This window comes from Mauremys mutica, chromosome 23 (genome assembly GCF_020497125.1).
Source record: "Mauremys mutica isolate MM-2020 ecotype Southern chromosome 23, ASM2049712v1, whole genome shotgun sequence".
In the NCBI taxonomy this organism is placed as follows: domain Eukaryota; kingdom Metazoa; phylum Chordata; order Testudines; family Geoemydidae; genus Mauremys; species Mauremys mutica.
Genome location: NC_059094.1, coordinates 10,046,124 through 10,066,131, shown reverse-complemented (window position 1 = coordinate 10,066,131; position 20,008 = coordinate 10,046,124). Strand labels below are relative to the sequence as shown.

The 20,008-nt window shown below is 56.9% G+C and overlaps 1 protein-coding gene across 7 annotated transcripts in view; it reads right to left on the bottom strand.

The window, feature by feature from the left end:
• LOC123355326 (peptide methionine sulfoxide reductase MsrA-like) overlaps positions 1-20,008 on the bottom strand; it is a 99,560-nt gene that overhangs the window by 61,331 nt on the left and 18,221 nt on the right. For all 7 annotated transcript variants that reach the window (XM_044997672.1, XM_044997673.1, XR_006575066.1 and 4 more), the window contains exons 3-5: positions 19,532-19,651; positions 10,470-10,574; positions 5,394-5,500 (exon numbers count right to left, since the gene is read on the bottom strand). In XM_044997672.1, the coding sequence (XP_044853607.1) occupies positions 5,394-5,500; positions 10,470-10,574; positions 19,532-19,651 (332 nt within the window). The remainder of the gene's footprint in view (positions 1-5,393; positions 5,501-10,469; positions 10,575-19,531; positions 19,652-20,008) is intronic.

The window sequence follows — 20,008 nt, the reverse complement described above, 5'->3', positions numbered from 1 at the left end:
GGGTCTGGCCTCAGAGTTCGACAGCAGGGGTGAGTGCGCACTTCAGAGCTGTCCCTCCACATCACTACCTGGGGACCCGGCTTCTCCTCCAGAGCCTGCCCTTCGGTGACCATGGGCAGGGGCTCCCAAGGCTGCGACTGGACCCTCGCTATGCTCAGCGATTTCTGCTCCCCATGCATGATGGTGGGTGAGTGGGTATTTCACAGCTTACGTGCAATCCCACCCGTCTCCAGTAATCCCCTGTACACGAATGGTGGGCTCGGTCCCCCTCTAGTGGCTGGCCCACCGAAGATGGTTATGAGTCTACTACTGCAGCTGCTCTTCTGACACCAGGGGCCTAGCGCCTAGTGACGGCGGGACCGACTCCTGTTTCTAGATCCAGAGGCCTTTGGTTCCAGCCCTGCTCCAAGAACCCGAGTGCCCCCACGCGTCCTGGGCAGAGCTCAGTTCCCCCAACAAAGGCTTCTGTGGGGCAAGGGGTGAAGGGGGAAAAAAAAGATCATGAGAACCACTATTCTGCCCTTAAGGGAGAAGCGTGTCCCACCTCCATAGCGGAGTGTTATTAGATCCCCAGTATTCCAGCGGGCTTCCATGGAGCCAGTAACCCCACAAGGGCCACCAGTCCTGGCTGTGCAGCTCTTCATCCTCCGTGATTTGGTCCTTGATCACCCCCTTGAGCCAAGGACTTCAAAGGCCTTTACTAACAGGTCTCCCAAGGGCTAGCTGGGGGGGATAGTTCAGTGGATTGAGCATTGGCCTGCTAAACCCAGTGTCGTGAGTTCAATCCCTGAGGGGGCCATTTACGGATCTGGGGCAAAATAATCCATCAGGGAGGTACTTGGTCCTGCTGTGAAGGCAGGGGGCTGGACTCAAGGTCCTTTCCATTTCTATGATTCCAAGTTCTCTCTCTAGCCCACATTAGGGCAGCCTCTGAGCCATCCCTGGCTTGGAGCTAAGGATTGTTAGTTTCATTTTACAGAGAGGGAAACTGACTTGCCCAGAGTCAGGAGTAGGACCCAGGAGTCCCAATTCTCAGCATCTGTGCTCTGGTCAAACTCCCTCGCTAGTGCTCAGAAGTCTTAGCTTTGCAGTCTGCAGCTCTCCCCACTAGATCACGGCGCTGGGGAGTCTGTTCTGCTGCAGCGAAAACATACCCCACCCCAAAATCAGAAGAGAATTAGTCAAATCAAAGCAGCATCGTTCAGAAGGCAGGAGAGGCCAGCAGTGTAACTTGGGGACCGCTGTTAATGTTTACCATGCAAATCCTCTTATAGAGCATGGCTACATCGAGGTGCAGCTCTGCTCCCCCCTGAACTCTCCTATGTTCCTTGTCTCCACAGGATACGTCTACCTAGCTGGAGCCCAAGCCCCACACAGCGGTGTCTGACTTGGCTCAGCAAGCACTCAGGACCCAGGTCGTAGGACCCTGCTAGGGGGCGGATCAGAGCCCAGATCCCACTCCTGACTCCGGCCTAAGCCCTGTCATTTTGCAGTGTGGACACAGGGCAAGCCGCAGACCCGAGTCATGGTCTGCACAGCGCGGATGTGGTAGCAAGACCGAGAGCGCCAGGGTCAGCCATTGTAAACCCAGGTTTGCCATGCAGTGTGGACACTCCAGCGTGGGCCTGGAAACACTGAGTTCCCCGGGCTTACTGTGCATGTAGACATATTCTCAGAGTGCAAGCCCGTTGGGGGAGGGTCCGGACCGAACTATGTCCACACAAGACCTGGTACAATAGGGCACCCATTCCTATCGGCTATTTACAAAGGCTCCTCGGAACCATTATCCCCCATTTGGCAGATGAGGGGAAACTGAGGCAGAGATGCCCCGGAGTCAGTTTATGGCAGAGACAGAATAGAACCCAGATCTCCAGCCCTGAGTTCTAGCCCCTGGACAGGGCTGAACTGGCTGCTCCAAGAAAAGGAGGAACGCCACTTGTCAGGGCTGCTGTCAATCACGCACTGAGCCAAGCCATGATGGGTGGAGGTGCTGAGAAGGGGGTTTTCTGTCCGGGTGCAGGTATCTACTAGGAGGAGGATACTGGGGAAGGGGAGCGGCTGACTTAGAGGCGAGCGGGGTGTGTCTCCAGTCAGGGGAGAGCCCCTTGTGGCTCCCATCGGCGCTCGCCCGTCAGCCAGCTCTTTGATGTGGGGCGCATCGTTAATTGCATTGAAGGAGTCGGTGGCTCTGGAGACTTTCCAGCGGATGGGAGGGATGGAGGGGGAGCGGGGAGACTTGCGTTTCTCCTGGGTCCAGAACAAGGCAGTTTATCGGCGGGCCGAGTTAATTCACATGCAGGAGGGGGGATGCCGGGTGTGGGAGCCGATAAGGAGGCCCAGTTAATTAACTGGAACCCAGCAGGGCCTGAAGTTGGGGGAGGAGCCGTGGTGGCAACTGAGCGAGCAGCAGCCCCAAACTACAGGCCACTGGAAACGAAGGGAGGGGGATTCGAACCCCTGCTGGTGGCAGCCCATGTAGAGATGAGATGGGGGCCTGCGGAGAGCCACAGCCTCTAGCCCCAGAACAGGGGCAGGGTCCCTCACCCCCATGCCTCTGCCCTGGCCGCTAGAGCAGCACATGGCCATGGGATCAGTGTCCCTTTCCTGCCCAGATCAGGTCAGGCCCCAGCTCCTCCCTGCCTAGGTGGGGGCTTTGGGGATTTTTTGCGGAGGACAGGGAGGAGGGCTGAGTTTAGTGGCTGGCTAAGAGGCCAGGTAAGCTCTTACCTAGTGCTTCTCATCCACAGAGCTGAGAGGAGAATGACAGAGGAGGGCAGGGGCATTACCCCCATTTTACAGATGAGGAAACTGAGGCACAGAGCGGGGACGTGACTTGCCCCAGGTCACAGAGCCCGGAATGGGGAAACTCATCGGCAGCGCACCTGTCACCACAGCAGCTGAGGAAGATGCCCCAGTGCTGCGCTGGGTGCTCTTCTCCTCACAGTGGAGGTGGAATCTGGGCGGAGAGAGGAGAGAGCGACGGAGCCAGAATCCCAGGAGGCACCTGCCAACCACGCTGCTCGGCTCCCTCAGTCCCATTAATAAATGCAAAGTTGTTGCTGTCACTGAGTCGAGGCCCAGGCTGAGCCTCGGGAAGGGGGCGATGGAATATTTTTGCCCCTGCCAGGGAATATCTTTGCATGGCTAATAGGCTGCGGGAAGCAGAGCTGTTGGCACAGCGCCTCGTTACATGTCACTGGGGATCCCCGAGACGTGGATGGATTCTGATCTCCGTCACGCTTCTGGAAATCCATCGTAACCCCCTGGAGATGGAGGGACGCTGGATCTGTGCCAGCGCGGCGGCTCAGAGCCGGGCCCAGCGTCACCGTGGAAACAGCAGAATTCAGCCCATCACCACCCAGGGAGGCCATAACTGTACGGGTTGGATTTTCATGAGCGCTGATGCTCCGCCGAGCAGTCCCCTGAGTTCCCGGCGCTCCGCACCCCTGAGAACCGGGTCCTACATGGATCTTATGGCAGCTGTCTATGTGGCTTAGGCATTAAGGGACCGACGGACAATTCTCCTAGGAGATTCCCCAGCGTGTCCCTGCTCTAGAGAAGAGCCAGGACTCGGCTGTGCAATAGAACAGGGGATTCTTTTGGGGGGGGGGGGGGTTACTAACACCAACCAGAGTCACCCCAAGTCCGGGCCTGGATGAAGCAGCCATAGACGGCTGACGGGGGCGGCGCATGCGGTGCGCACTCGCTCCCAGAGGCGCAGGGAGATGGTAACGGCTCGTTTTTTGTCACCCGTACTGCCGCGTGCGAATGGGAAATGCCAGATCATCTTTGCGTGGAAGGATGAGCCCCCACTCCTCACCCCCTATCCCGGGGAGATGTAACGTGGTAGAGCAGTGCTAAGACTCACTGTCCGGAGAGGGGGTAAAATCTCTCGCTTTGCTCTTTCCATCAGTGGAGCCCGACCCACTTTAACGAGTGGGTAGGGATCACTCTGTTAGAGATGGGGAAACTGAGGCACAAAGAAGCAGTGACTTCAGCCTTGTCTATGCTTAGATTTAGGCCCTTGTGTAGCTACACCGGTGCAGGCCCCTAGTGTGGACAGGATTCACCAGTGTGGCTTTCCCCAGCATCAGCCCGAGGAGAGCTGCAAGTTTGTGCCCGTAAGTTTGTGCCAGTGGCTAAAATGCTAGTCCAGACAAGGCCTGGCCCACGGTCCCACAGGTCTAGAACTTGGCTCCCCTGGCTCCCAGCCCAGTGTCCTGCTGCCGCAGGATTTGCTCAACCCACAGCTCAGCGCTCAGCAGAGGTTGCAGGGGCCACTCTTGCAAACACAGCCCTGTGATCTTGCAACTGACTAGCCCAAGGCTGTGCAGTCCACCAGCCTTGCCCGCGCCCCCGCGCCCCGCCCACATGTGCTGCGTCTGCCCGGCACGTGCAGGATTTAAACAGGTCGCCTTTAATTGTCCCAGCGACAGCGGCTGGGGGCAAACCGCTTAAGGCAGTGAATCATTTTCACGGGATGCTGCACCTGTCTCAGTCAATGGCCTTTGCCCCCACCCCCCAGCCCCAGCTGCCAGTTGCCGTGGCGGCAGGTTGCCAAGGAAACTGGTTTTTCCCCCAGCCCCCTTCCTCATCAGAAAGGCACGAAGGGCCTTACCGGGGTAATTAACTAAGTAGGCCTTGCCTCCCTTTTGTCTCTCCCCCACAGGATGCAGCTCAGAGGGCAGAGCCCACCCAGCGCAGGGAGCGGGAGCAGCTGGGAATGCGCCGACACAGCAGAAGCAAGGGGAACAGCTCCCACCCCCTGCACCAAGGGAGACTCCCGGCATCCATTGCACCCACAGAGCACATTGCATTCCCAAAGCAGCCCTGGCTCGAGAAGCCTCCCTCGGCACTCCAGCAGCGGCCCCAGACCCAGCGCAGACGGTCAATACAGCCAGCACACTACAGCAACGCCACTCCAGCCGGGTTCTGCGGAGCGGGAGCTCCCAGGGCTTTAACAAGTGACATTTCTAGGCCTGACAGCTGCAAACAAAGCTTTTCCAGCCCTTTGGCAGGCAGCCTGAAGCAGCCGCTGAGAGGTGCAAACAGCTCCCTAGTCACACTGTTAACTCTGGAGCCTACCGATGGCGATATACACGGTTCACTATTTCACCGCCCATTTTAGCGGAAACATCTGGATAGTCTGGTCTGCTGAGCAGAGTTTGCGATCAAGGTCAGAGTTTGGATGGAAACCACCCCCACTGATTTCCCACACTGGCCCCCTGCCTTACTGAGAGCTGAAGATCTTTGGGGACAGTAAGTCTGTGAGATGAGCGTCCCCTCACACCTGCAGGTGAGTGGAATGCCGCTCACTGAGGGACGAGATAACGCGTAAGCAGCCTGGTTTGCCCCACCCCATTCCAGAGGAACAGCCTCTGCTCCAAACCTGCCTGTTGATACATCGCCTTCGACTTCAGGGCAGCATCCCTCTGCTGGGCTCCAAACGTGTAGATGACTGAGCGATACTGTGTGCCGACATCCTCCTCTTGCTGCATGCCTGAAAGACAACAAGCCGCCCGTTAGGGGACAGAGGGTGCCCCGTGTCCAGGCACACCAGGATCGCCAAAGAGCGGTGCCCAAGCTTAACCTTCAGCCCCGCAAAAAGAGCATTCACACGGAACTCAAGGGCTAACCTCATCCCTGCTGCCACAGCCTGCCTGATTCCTTTGGCTCAGGGCGGGCTGCTGATTTTCAGTGGCAGCCTCCTGCTCCACCATTCAAACAAACTGCGACACTGTCTCAGCAGCCAGTAGGAGCTTCCGTTATTACGGCAGCACTGAGATCAGGGGACCCAGCTGCGCTAGGCGCTGTACAGACACATAACGAGACCGTCCCTGCCCCAAAGAGCCTGCAACTAGACAAGACAAAAGAAGGATCATTATCCCCAATTTACAGATGGGCAACTGAGGCCCAGAGAGATTTAACTTGCCCAAGGGAAATCTGTGCCACAGCTAGGAATTAAACCCCAATCCTCTGAGTCCCAGTCCAGTACCTTAACCACTGCGCCTTGCGTGAACGCTCCTCCAGAGATACAGCAACAGAGATTAGCGTAAGTGACCAGAGCACTGTTGAGTAGTGCTAAGCTGGCACCCCTGCCAGCTGCGTCCTATCCACAGAAAAGGGATGTGGGCAGAGCCACCATGAGGTTCCCCCCTCCGCATCCTTAATCTGGAGGGCACGGCCAAACAGACCAGCCATTCGTCTACCCTCATATCCTGTCCCATCTCATCAACTGAAGAGCCAATCAGGGGACCACATGGAGAAGTGGCCAGGGCAAAGCTCGAGTGCTTAACTGACCCCTGGGTCAGTCCCCATGAGATGGGGGGAGACTGAGGCACGAGGCGGGGAAGCAGCTTCCCTGAAGGTGTCGATAGATGAGGCAGGATTGGAAGCAGGGAGTTCCCGGCTCTCAGCCCCGCTAGGCCCTGCCTCTCTGCAGGGGGAGGGGGGACACAAGCCAGTCTTGCCATGCTCTGAACCTCCCTTCCCCTCACCCCCCTGCCCCGAATGGGCTGCACCCCTCACAGCGCTATCGAAAGGGGGATGGAGTCAGGCTACACAGGACCCAGGGCCACCGGGAGCTTTTCCTCCCAACCCAGCCTCTCTCGCCCCGAGATGGATTCTCCATCTCAGCCCTCCTCACCCTCTTCTTCGTCCCAGGTCCCAGCAGAGTATCAGCTCCACTGCCCCCCACCTCCAGTACTGGGAGGGGGCCCAGGTGCTCAGAGGATCCTGCCATAACCCACTTCAGGAGAGGGGAAATGGCACTATCCCAGGGAACCGGCAGAGCTCCACCGGAGCCGGTCCATACAGCTGCCCAGCCGCAGAGCTCCACTGGACTTAATGCGGCCCCCACCCAATCCTTCTAGTGACCAGGAACTCCAAAAGGGAGAACTCAGCCCAGACCACACAGCCGCCCCCCCCTCCCCCGACACAGCCACTCCAATTACTATTCCCATCACAGGATGGGCTGTTAATCACAGCTGTACACAAATCTCAGCCACCCTCTGAGCGCCTTGTCAGCCCAGTGGCTGCTGCCGGTTATTAATCTGCATAAATTACGGTGCCCAGGTTTGCCACTCACTGGGAACGGCGCTCGGTGCAGTAACAAGCTGCACTGGAGGGGGGCTGGGAGTTATTGGAGGCCCCATGGGCCCTCTCAGCCAGATGCTCCGGGGAGGAGGGGCTGGCCTGGCCGTAGGGGCCCTCAAGCTGCCAGGAGTGGGGCTAGGGAAGGCAGCACCAGGCCATGCTCAGGCTGTTACCAGGCAGCACAGGGTGGAGGGAGATCTAACAGCGGAGCCGTTTCCTGCCCCTGCTAGTCCAGCTGCCCCAGAGAGAGACGAGTTGCGCGGAGAAGGGAGTCAGAGCAGGGGGGGAGCAGGAGGGGCAGACGGTCAGGCTGGTGGGAGCTGGAAGGCTCCTGGCATCACACGCGAAGAGAGGGACGTTCTGAGCCACGGATGGGTGTTAAACTCTCCCAGTGGGGGCACGTCAATATCCCGTCTCCACAGCATGGCTGGGGGGGGGGGGATCTGATTAAACAAGGAAAGTCCAGTTCATCTAGGGGGAGGGGAAACCTCCCCTGCCCTGCAAGGGTGTGGGGGGACGGAGGGGGGGAATAAGGATCCAATTGGTCCCCACAGGACATGCCCAGGGCTGCCTATCCCTCTTCGCCTCTCTCCTTCTGGGAGGACTTTGGTCCCACGGCGGGCGCTCCCCGCAGAGGCTGCAGGCAAGGGGCAGCAGAGGCGAGAGCCAGGGGTGATGGCCCAGGGAGCACCTCAGAGCCAGGTGGTGCTGGGAGAGTCTAGAAGCACCACAGGTCCAAGCACTGGGACAATTCCCAGCCCATCTGTGAAACTGAGGCACGTGCACTTAGTGTGGCAGGTGAGCAATGCTATAGCGAGTGGGGACATCGGCCAGAAGGGGATGCACCAGGCTTAGGGTGACCAGATGTCTTGATTTTATAGGGACAGTCCCGATATTTGGGGCTTTGTCTTATATAGGCGCCTACTACCCCCCACCCCCGTCCCGATTTTTCACACTTGCTGTCTGGTGTGCTGACCATTCACACCCCTTCCCCGCCAGCCCTCTGAGGCCAACTGCATCTTGTCCAAGGGCTTGTAAATCCAGCCCGGGGTCCGAGTGTTCCTTCAGAGGGTTAACCAAGCTCCTCTCCTGCTCCACCCAACGACTTCAGGGCCCAACTCCACAGAGTCAATCGCTGAATACGGGGGCCGCTCTGGGGGACTCGTGCTGAGCTGCGAGGCGCTATTCCATACAGAGGGCACTGGGCCTGCAGCCAGCAGGGAGGGGTGGCCATACAAAACCACATGAGAAACACCCTGAGCTAACCAAGGAGCCAAGAGAGTGCAGAGGCCAAGGAAGCTGTTTGGGGCCAGAGGCCCCCCCCTCCGCTTGCCCTATAGCAGGGCCCAGACCTAGGGACCCCATGGGAGCAACTGCTCGGCGCCTCCCAACTCTGGGGGAATGCGGGGCCCTGTGTGGGTAACGTGGGCGCCCAGCGGGGATGGCTCAGCACAGAGCTGGCTTGACGGGGGGAAGCGACCCCCCCCCATGGCCCCTCAGCCCCTGGAGGCACCCAGACTGTGGGGGAAAAGGCACGAGAGGGCACAGGACTGCCCTCTGTGACAGGCCTGTTAAGAGTTGGGTGGGCTGGGGGGCCTATGGTCAAGATCCAGCCTGCTACCAAGGTGGCAGAGCCAAGACTGGGCCATTTACATCAGGAGTTAGAGGGTCTTGGGTGGGGTAAAAGGCACAATTCCCTCCCCCCCCCCCGCCTGATATCGATCAGGGACCTTCAGGGAGACAGCTCAGTCCAGAGCGTAGGGCAGCGGACTGGACTCAGGGCCCTGGGATCTATTTCCAGCTCTGCCTCTGACCTGCTGTGACACTGTGGGCAAGTCCCGTACCCCCCCCCCCCCCCGCCGGCCTCCATTTCCCCTCCCACCCTTTCTTCTGTCAATTGCAAGCTCTGGACCGGGCCCTCTCAGAACACAAAGCACCAGCCTCCCTCCGGGAGCCTGCAACCACCTCACCCAGTGTAAACCCTGCTTTCTTGAGGGGGGGGGGAGCAGGGAGGGTCCCTCCAATGCTGCGGGGCCTGTAGGTGGCCCTCTCCACTACTGCCCATCCGTGGCGCGGGCACACGTTGCCCGTTAAAACACAAACACGCCATCAGAAGCCGGCCAGCGACACGCAGAGACTGCTAATCTCCTCATTAAAATTACGCTTCGGTACAACAGGGCCCCGGCCCGGCCTCGCCCCCTCCCCTCCCTGCCGCCGACGTGAGGGGGGTTTCAAACAGTCCTTCCTCCCTGCCCCCTCTTCATTTAGTACCCCCACCTCTGCGCAGCTGAGCCCCTCCCCTCGCCGGCTTCCCGAGGCCCCTTGTCAGCTGTAACATCCCCATCAGTGCCGCAGAGCTTTTTACAGAGCTATCCTGGGGCTGGAGCCATTTAAAGAGACAGAGAACCCTGGGGGGGGGGCAGGGGGGAGCTGGAACTGCTGCAGACAGTGGGATGAGACCACGTGATTTACAATAGAAAGATGTGGAAGGCCTGGTCAGAAGAGGGATTAATAGCAGCACCTGGTCCATGCGGCATCCCTCCTCTGTGTGTGCCCCCGGCCCCCCCAAGACCCGGTGACTTCTAGCGGCCTGATTAGATGGTCGTGATGATCCCTTCTGGCCTTAATATCGATGAGTCGCTCTGGATCTCAAAGCGGGAGGGAACCACAAACAGACCCAGCCCACCCCAAGCAATGGCTGTGGGTCCCAGAGGATCCTTCACTTCCAATGCAGCCCATGGATGGAGAGTCAGGGCTTGTGGGTACGATACTGGACTAGGACTCAGGAGATCTGGGTTCAATCCCCAGCACTGACCCAGACTCCCCGTACGAGATCTCGGGCAAGGCATTGAATCCTTCTGCGCCTCAGTTTCCCCTATCTGCAAAATGGGGATACAGATACTCTCTCACTAGGTGTGTGCGCAGCACCTGGCACAACGGGGCTAGTTCTCCAGGCAGCACGTCACTGGCCAGGCCTGGCATCAGGCTGCCCTGATTGTGATTACACACGTCTGTCTTCCCCGCCCATGGAAGCAGGCGACACCCATCACGAGCAGAGCGCGTCTCTCTCATCCCCAACCACCCAATGCGGACAAGAGTCACAGGGGCAGCGAGCTACTTTGTCTGGTGCGGATGGGCACCACAGCCCTTTATTCAGGGGTTTGAGCTCCTGTCGCCCCCTAGGGGCAGGATCAAAGCCCCAAGACCAGTGCAGAGATCCAGAGCGGTGGTATGGGGGATGAAGATCTCTGCTGGTAACGTGGGCAGGGTGGCAGGGAGCTGCAGCCAAAAACCTGAGTCTACACAGGTGGTTACAGCGGCTGCCTCTGGCACCACTCGCTGACCCTCCGGACACAGAGCCCCCGTACCCTTACCTTGGGTGGGGTCATGGTTCTCCCAGAAGGCTTTGAGGAGGGCCTCGTAGCTGGTCTTCTGTGGGTCGTACACAACCCTGACCACTTCCACGTGTCCGGTCAGACCTGAGGAGAGAGGTTAAACAGCCCCCTCTGCTCAGCAGCGGCTCTGCCCCCTGCCACAGGAATCTGTCTGCAGGAGGACGCTCGCCCGTGATAAATTAGCCTGAGATGCTGAGCGACGGCCTGGTCTGTGGTCCCCAAGCTTTGGGTTTTAAAGCCATTTGAACCACGATTCATAGGTTCCATGGCCAACAGGGGATCACAAGCATCAGCTAGTCGGAGCTCCCGCACAACGCACACCAGAGAGCGCCCCTAAAATAATCCCCCGAGCAGATCTTTTAGACAAACATCCCATCTTGAGTCTACAGTGGCCGGTGACGGAGAATGCAAATCCACCAGAGCCCTCGGGAAACCAACGGTTAATTGCCCTCACGGCTGGACACGTGCGCCTTCCTTCCGGTCCGTCTTCGTCTGGCTTCGCCCCCCCACCCCCAGCGCTCGAGCCCCCCTTGCTCAAGAGGGGACGCTGCTCGGCGGCGGCAAGGTGTGCCTGTCACACCCCACGCCCATTCTGGCTCAGGTGACAAGCAGGCCGGCGATTCGAGGCCTAGCGCTCATCCCATGATGTGGTGTCGTGCATGCTCACTGCTCAGGAGGGGGCTAACGCTGGAGCAGAAGGTGGCCGGGGGGGGGACGGGGACGACAGGCCTGGAATGGCAGGGGGGCCAGAGGGAGCTGCGTGGGTGGGAGACTGCACCTCGCTGGACTGTCAGGCCCTGGTGCCCAGGAGCACAGCAATCACAAGACGGGGCCAAAGGGAGGGGAGCGCAGGGCCAGAGATGTTAGGAGGACGGTTCGGTGTGGGGGAGGGGACACACCCTCAAGTCTGCAGACAACAGCACGTGAGAGAAACCCTTCCCCCCCGCTTCCCACAATTAATGGCACCACCACCGGCTAGATCACAGCAGCCATCCAGCGATTCCACTTCGCCCTTCTATAGCACCTTTCATCACAAGGCATGGGGCCTACCTTCCAGCACCCGAGGCAGGTAGGCATCTGTCCCGTTTCACAGACAGAGAAACTGAGGCACCGAGCAGGGGAGTGACTCACCCAAGGTCGCGCCTCAAGTCAGTGGCGGAGCCAGAATCGTTGCAGATCACAGTGTCCCAACACCCAGTCTCCTCCTCTAACCACACTGTCCTCCTGAGCAGTGATGGGAATCCAGGAGTCCTGACTCCCAATCCCCCCTGCTCTACCAGAAAGAGCACCCTCCTTGCCCCTGAGACAGGAACAGAAGCTAGTTTCCTCTCCTCTAAACACTGGGCCATGCTCCCTTCCCAGAACTGCCAAGAGGCCTGAATCTTGGTCTCTTCTCCTCCAACCACTAGACTACACCCTCTCCTTGGTGTGGACTGTGCTTGGGACATTCAGTAGTCAAGGGGGTGATAGTTAAAGCTACAGATGCTTCCTGCTCCCTGAGGGGCTGGGAGATGACATTGGTCTCTTTAGCATCAGCAACCTCAAGGGAGGTGGGGGCCTGCATAGAAACTGGGGAAGGACGGGGTGCATGGGGAGCCAAGGCAGGCGATAACTGGCTATACAAACAGCCCAGCGAGCCGTGCCAGCAGCCGGGGCGGGGACGGGCAGCAGCCAGGGCCAGGGGCTGTTTTGCAGCAGCTCCGTGGGAAGGGCCCAAGTGCTTGCCCAGGATGGGGTCTGCATGCGCAGCAGCGGCAGCAGCAGATTGCAGCTTTCCCGGACGTCCCCCACCATTTGGGAGCTGCTGCAAAGCAGGGTGAAGAAGCAGCAGCCAGAGGCAGAGCTCCGGCTGGCGGCCATAACCTATTACCCGGTGCAAGCCCCCACCGCTGGGCACAGCCCTGGCTGTGCAAACCCCACCGTCCTGCAGCAGAGAGACCGACCGTCTGCTGCGCCCAGAAAAGGGACTTCACTTTCCCTTCTGTTGTGGCTAGCGAGTCTGCCCCGGATGGCATGGAGGCAGCACTCTCCAGTGTGTGTCACAGGCTCCATAAGACGGAGAGTCTCCTTTAGATCAGTTCATAGGGTCCAGATCTAAAGGGCAGGCAGCGTGGGGCTCCAGCAGGGTTCTCAACCTGTGTCTTTCTGAGGCCTCCCCAACATGCTAGAAAAACTCCACAGCCTGCCTGGGCCACACCAGCTGGTTTTCTGCATATAAAAGCCAAGGCCAGCAAGCAGGGCAGTTGCCCCAAACCCCATGCCACAGGGGACCCCACAATTCTCGGGCTTTGGCTTCAGCCCCGGGTGGCAGGGCTCGGGCTTCAACTTTCTGCCCTGGGCCCCAGCGAGTCTAACGCTAGCCCTGCTCTCTGATTTATTTTGGTGACCCCCTGAAACCTGCACAGGACCCCCAGGGGGCCACACATCCCCAGCTGAGCACCGCTGGGCTACAGGGTGGGGCACTGAACTGGGACTCAGAAGCCCTGGGTTCTCCACCACTGACCCACTGTGTGACCATTGGCAAATCACCTCTGTGTGCGCCACTGATTCCCGTTCTGCCCTTTGTCTTGCCTAGTCAGATTGTAAGCGCTTCAGGAACTGTCTGTACAGCTCCTTGCACAATGGGGCTAGTACAATACAAACCAGAGGGTCACATATTGTTGTATAATATACGCAATACACAACTAAACCCCATCAAACGGAAACAAAAGGCTTTGATTTTGTCCAAACCACTTTTTTCTTCAACTTTTCTAATTTTTGCTCCGATTCAGAACTAAGCCAAAGTCTCAAGATCTCTGTGAAATGGAACTTTGGGCCCCTGCACAGCCCCAGCTATGGCTATGCCGGACGGCGTTAACGGCTGCCGTCAACCAGTTCTGTGATCTACCGACAATTACCGAGGCAGCTGAAGCTGATAGCTCTGCTCTCCAGGCAACAGCTCCCCCGTTTTGCTACACCAGAGGGGGAAAACCCAGCCCAAGGCAGCAGCAGAGGTGCTGCCGCCAGCATGCGATGGCCTTTTCTGGTGTTTCCGACGCAGCCGGCCTGGCACTAGCGTTGGCAGTTAAAGCCACGAGGAGCGCTCAGCCGTCTCTCAAGTTGTCTATTAACAGGATCTCCCCCATTCCCACTGCGCTCGCTTTCCCTTGCCACCCAGCAGCCGGAAGAGTCCACCATTTATCGCTCTTTGCATCCCGGGAGCTGAGTAGGCATCACGCAGCCGACCGACTCGTACTCCCGCCCTGCAGATGGGAAATCCGAGGCGCAGAAAGGTGGCGTGACTTCGCTACAGCGACTCGACCAATCGGTGGCAGAGTCAGAAGCAGAAGCCAGGCCTCCCGACTCCAAGGTGCCCTGCACTTCACTACGGCTTTTTGTTCTGTACCTCCCAGCTGCATGACTTGCCCGGTCCACGGTGCAGTGGCCAGGGATGCTAGCACTCCACCAAACTCCTGAAGCCCGGTGAGCCACAGCCGCGTCCTTAGCGCCAGCTGCAGAAGCCAAGCAATGGCCCCACCTCTGCAAACGGCTTTTAAAAGCAATGCAGCCCCTAGGCTGCCTGGCAGATACATTTCACCCGGCCCCACTTCACAAGGCCGGGCCCCCGACCCAGCCCAAGCAGCACTGGAAGGAAGGGGGAAGCCCAGGTGTCAGGCTATGTTGAGATGCCGCTTTTGCCCAGCACAGAGATGTACAGAGGGAGGCCAGCGCCGGCTGGCGAGAGGAAAAGCATCTCCAGGGAGAGATGCACAGCAGAGCCACACCGGTGAGCTAGGGACCTGCCATAGGCCACCGAGCAGCGTTGCAAAGCCAGGGAGATGTTGGGGGTGGGAAGAGAGAACATCAATACTTCCCTCCCCTCCAGAAGGGCTGTTCTGCTCCAGAAAGATCATTCTGAGCCTTGCATCTGACCGTACCTTCCTCCGGAAATCTCCAGATCACCACTTCTGCCTCTGGGATCAGCCACTAGCTCTCCCTACAGGGGCAGGGTGGACACCTCTCCACCCAAGCCGACCATCCTGACCCACCCTCCTCAGCTATCTGATGACCCTGTGGGCTGGACTCCCACCCACTCCACCCCCCCTGCCCCGGAGTAATCTTCCCTCATCTCTCCCTGGACCAGGGCCCAGCATCCCACTGGCTGGGCAGGAGAGACGTTCTGGTGCCCTGCTCTGCTCCTCCAGGCCAGCCGCAGAGCCAGCCACGTTCCCGTTCTTTGGCAACGTTGGGATTCCACTCCCTGCGCCAAGATGGTGCTGCCGGGGCGGGGGGACATCGAATCACACAGCTGCGGCTAACAAGAGCATCCATATGACCCCAAACGACTCTAGCGGTTGTCTCAAAGTCAGGTCCCAGTGAACCTCCTGCTGCTCTTACCAGGTCACAGGGCCGTGCTGCCAACGTGGGGATACAGCGCAATGCCGAGCAAATGGGCAGGAGTGCTACGCATCACTCCGCTGCCTACCGGAGAGGGTCATGGTCCACCCGCAGGAGCATCAGCTCTCTCTGCCGACCGGGACAGCACAACGGGCCCTCCGGCTACGTGGGCCGAGCGAGGGAGTCCCACCACCCAGCAGCGCAGTTAGCAGGTCAACATTGCATCTAGCCAGGGCTGGCTGCACAAGCTGCCTTTAGCAGCTGGGAGACACGGAGACCTTTGGCTAGAAAGTGCTAGAGAATGGGAACAAACTAGGGGATTTGTCTTCTGCTTCCCCAGCTCCAGCTACCAGTACAGACGAAGCCTGAGCTTGGAAGCCGCCTGGTAACTACAGTCCATTTCCTCATGGCCAGCTCATCATAGACAGGGGCTAGGGTAGAGATGGCAGAGCATAACCCCCACCCCCAACCAGATTTTACAAGATCTGAGACACTGGCTTACATAAACCCTTATGGGGAAAGTCCTAACAGATTTAACAGGGGTGAAGTCATTTGGATGCTGCAGAAATTACTCTAAAACCGACAGATGGAAGATGAGATCTTTCCCACAGGCTGTTTCTTTTTTTAATCCATCCCGTAGAATTCTAATGTTCTATTCCCTTCCACGGGGAACCATTCCCAAAGGCAATATTCCCTCGGCTGAAATTAACAAGCGGGTGAGTTGCAGGGCTGGGGAAAGGTGCTGGACTGACAGCCTTGCAGACAGAGGCTCTCTCCCCACAAAGCAGGCAGAGCAGGGACAGGTGCCCTGCAGCACCCCACCCCACTGTCCCCCAAGCCCCAGCACCGCCACCAAACCAGCCTGCCCTGGATCATTCGACCTATCGAACCTTCAACCTGCCAACAAGGTGTTGAGGGAGCCAACGGCACCCGTTGCAGGGGTGGGTTTTGCGATCTCCGCATTCACCATGCTAGGAACTGGACTGAGACCCAGCAAACTCATTTCACATGTGCTACCAAAGTGCACTGGGCAACAAAGATTTGCGGACCGTCACCAACCTGGGCTGGAGTGGCAGCAGCAGCAGCCTGCACATTCACCCACGCCCTCACACCAGCTCACCTGACCTGCCCCGCCCTGCCAAACTCTCGCCAGTGCCCCTGCAGAGTCACATGCACCCGGGGACACCGCCTCCGCTTTGCGCAGTCGTTTCAGTCGCTCCTTACGTGCAGGGGGATAAGACGCTCTCTCCCCCACTGCATTATGTTAATACCCAGAACTGAGACAACAGACGCAGATAATATTTCTTGCAGACAGGTAATCCTCCGCACCAGTGTGCAGAATGCTTTTGCAGATAAGACGTGAAACCGTCTGTTCGGATTTCTGATGAGTTTGTGGGGGCGGGGATGGAGAGAGAAGGGGACGTGGGAGGGGAGGGATTAGCCTTCCTAATAAATCCATTAGCACACCGCACTGCAGCACCTCTTGCTGTTCATTAACAAAATCCCCCTCAGTTTCATGCTAACAGCTGCTCTGGACAGTGGCTCTAGAGTCTAGTGGAGGTTCTGGATAATATCGGGATAGGCAACCCGTGGCTGGGGAAAGCCATAAGCAAATCAGAGACTGGGTCAATATCATTCCCACTTTACAGATGGGGAAACTGAGGCCTGGAGAAAGGTCCCAGGAGAGTCATGGCAGAGCCATGGGTTTCGCTAACTTCCTAGCCCTGCTGCTGAGTGGGTGATGCTCAGGGGAGGGGAGAGAAGTCACTGATTGAATGGTCAGGTTCCAGTCATCTTGCAAAGGAGACCACCAGAAAAAAAACACACCTCCTCCCTCCCTCCCTCCCCCCGTGCAAGGAGTTTAGATTTCATCCAGTCAGCCTCATTCAAAAGGCCTGTGTTGGGCACCTGCTTCCAGGGTGATCTCTGGATCTCGGAACAAGATAGCCACGGCATTTCCCCCAGCCAACTCACAAACACTGGGGGCGCACAGTCACCAATGGGCCATGCTAATCCCAAGGGGAGCAGCCCTGAGCCTGCGATGTAGGACCTACACTCGGCTTCTCAATCACACGGTCCAGCCCGTGACCGCTGCCTGATGAGGTGCTGTCAGGGAAGGGGGCCCATGGCTCAGAATCTGGCAGGCACCATGGGATTCAGCCTGGGGGTGGGGATGTCTGTTGTGCCGCTCCGAGCCAGGCCCTGGATCTGATCACCCTGGGGATTTAGGAAACGTCACATCCGGACCCACCCCTATGGCTCAGCCCCGTGTGGACTGGGCCCGGGGAGAGCCTGGCTCCGTGGTTAGAGGGGGTTCACGTTAGCCCTCAGCTGACGGTCTCATCAGCCAGATAATCAAGCCCTTATTAACACAAGCTGGGGGTGCTCGAGTGGCCGCCTCGCCCCAAGACAACCCAGCTCAGGCCTCAATGGGAAGCATTGGTTGGATAAGTTGCTGGGGAAGGGGAGCGAAAAACCACAAACCAAAGTCACGCTTGGGGAAATGGGCGTTTGGAAGGTCAGCGAGACAGTATCCCACCGGCTCAGAGGAGACTCTCGCACTGGGAGCCCAGATGGGATGGCTGCTTCTCCTGCCACCTACACGCCGTCTCTGACAGCCTGGCGTCACCACTTAAAATGTCACACTTGTAGTTCTACCACTCTGGAGCCTACCTCCTCGCCCATCAGTTCTTATATCGGCTTGGAGCCGATCCGAACACGGGTGGCAGGTCTCCAAGGAAAAGCCAGGTGCTGCAGGAAGCAGTGCTGGCAATTCACTAGATGGCACTCTCCTTCCGAGTCTATGCCCTCACACTAGGTGGCACTGTGCTGCCATCTTTTGGAGGAGACTTAAAGCAGAAATCCCAACATGCACCTTCCACTCACACACTGATTATTAAAAATCCTACGACCGGGTATAAACCACTATGTCCCAACCAAACTGAACTGGTGAATTCCATTCTAACTCTCTAAATTCTCACTGCAATTTCAACTGAATAAAGCACTTGACACTTCCTCTCCTGAGCCATCCCGTTGCTGTACGCGGTTAACAGCGGCCATGCTCTACCCCAGAAGCAGCTGCAGTTCAGCAGTAGCTGAAGCAGTAACTGTACAGTGCGTAAAGCACTGAGACAGATGGCATTGTATAGACACGTATAGGATCATCAATAAGTCTCGGAATACTACGGAAGTTCCAGAAGACTGTAAGAAAGTTGATGTGGTGCCAATATTAAAAAAGGTTAAATGGGATGACCCAGGAATTATAGGCTGGTCAGTCAGACATTGATCCCGGGCCACATAATGGAGCAGCTCACATGGGACTTGATTATAAAAAAAAAAAAGGTAATATAATTAATGCCAATCAACGTCAGTTTATGGAAAATAGGTCCTGTCAAACTAACTTGATCTTTTTTTTTTAACGGGATTACAAATTTGGTTGATGCAGGCAATAGTGTTGATGTAATAGACTTCAGACCTCTGTAAGGCATGTGACTTGGTACCACACAAGGATTTGATTAAAAAATTAGAATGGTATAAAATGAACATGGTACACATGAAATGGATTAAAAACTGGCTAACTAATAGATCTCAAAATGTAACCATAAATGGGGAATCATCATCAAGTGGGTGTGTTTCTAGTGGGATCGGTTCTTGGCCCTACACTACTTAACATTTTTAATCAATGACCTGGAAGAAAACATAAAAACCTCACTGATAAAGTTTGCAGATGACACAAAAATTGAGGAGTGATAAATAATGAAGAGGATAGGTCACTAATCAGATACGGATCGCGTAGTAAGCTGGGCGCAAGCAAACAAAATGCAGATGCATCCATTTAGGAACACAGCTCGTAGGCCGTATGACCATGATGGGGGACTCTATCCTGGAAAGCAGTGACGCTGAAAAAGATTTGGGGAAGGAGGTAGATAATCAGCTGAACATGAATTACCAGTGCGACGCTGTGGTCCACAGGGCTAATGGAATCTGTGGATGCATAAACAGGGAAATCTCAAGGAAGAGTAAAGAGGTTATTTTACATCTGTATTTGGGACCGGTGGGATCGCTGCAGGAATCCTGTGTCCTGTTCTGGTGCCCACAATTCAAGAAGGCTGTTGATAAATTGGAGAGGGCTCAGAGAAGAGCCATGAGAATGATTACAGGATTAGAAAAAATCTGCCATATAGCAATAGACTCAGAGAGCTCAATCTATTTAGGTAACAAAGAGATGTTTAAGGGGTGATTTGATCATCTATAAGAACCTTCCTGGGGAACAAATATTTACTAATAGGCTTCTCAATCTGGCAGAGGAAGGTCTAACACGATGCAATGGCTGGAGGTTGAAGCGAGCCACATTCAGCCTGGAAATAAGGTGTAACATTTTTAACGATGAGAGTCATTAACCACTGGAACAATTTCCCAAGGGTCGTGGGGGATTCTCCAGCACCGGCCATTTTTAAAAGCAAGATGGGATGGTTTTCTAAAAGATCTGCTCTCGTTTGCACAGGGAAGCCCTGCGGCCCGTGTTATGGAGGAAGCCAGACTAGATGGTCACAGAGGTTCCTTCTAAGCTATTAATCTCCAGGCAATTAAGAGTCCGGGTCATAGGAACTCTCGTGGCAAAGCGAAGCTACAGTTCCCCAAGTAGACGAGAAGCGAGGTGTTACCTGTACAGACTTCTTTGTAGGTGGGGTTTGGGGTGAAGCCTCCTGCGTAGCCCACCTGGGTGGAGAAGACGCCTGGCAAGTTCCAGAACATCTTCTCGGCTCCCCAAAAACATCCCATGCCTGGAAAGAACAGGAGATCGAGACGGTGAATTCAATGCAAAGAGCTTAATCTGAAACCAGGGAGCGTCAGTTCGGCCTCAGCCCAAGCCTGGCAGGACACAACCTGCTTTGGGGCAGGTCCCTTTCCTGCTCTCCAGTCCACCCATACGCAACGGCCATTGACTTCAACGAGCACACCACGCCCAGGCATCAGGGCCGGGGCTGGGCCCTAGGTCAGCATGTGGCTTTTAACACCGCAGACACCTACAGGTCTGCAGAGGAGGTGGGTGAACGCTGCGTGCGACCAGCAGAGTCTCTGTTCAGATCGAATTCTCCCACTGATCTGAAGGTGGGGGACCCACTTGGCCCTTAGTAGCC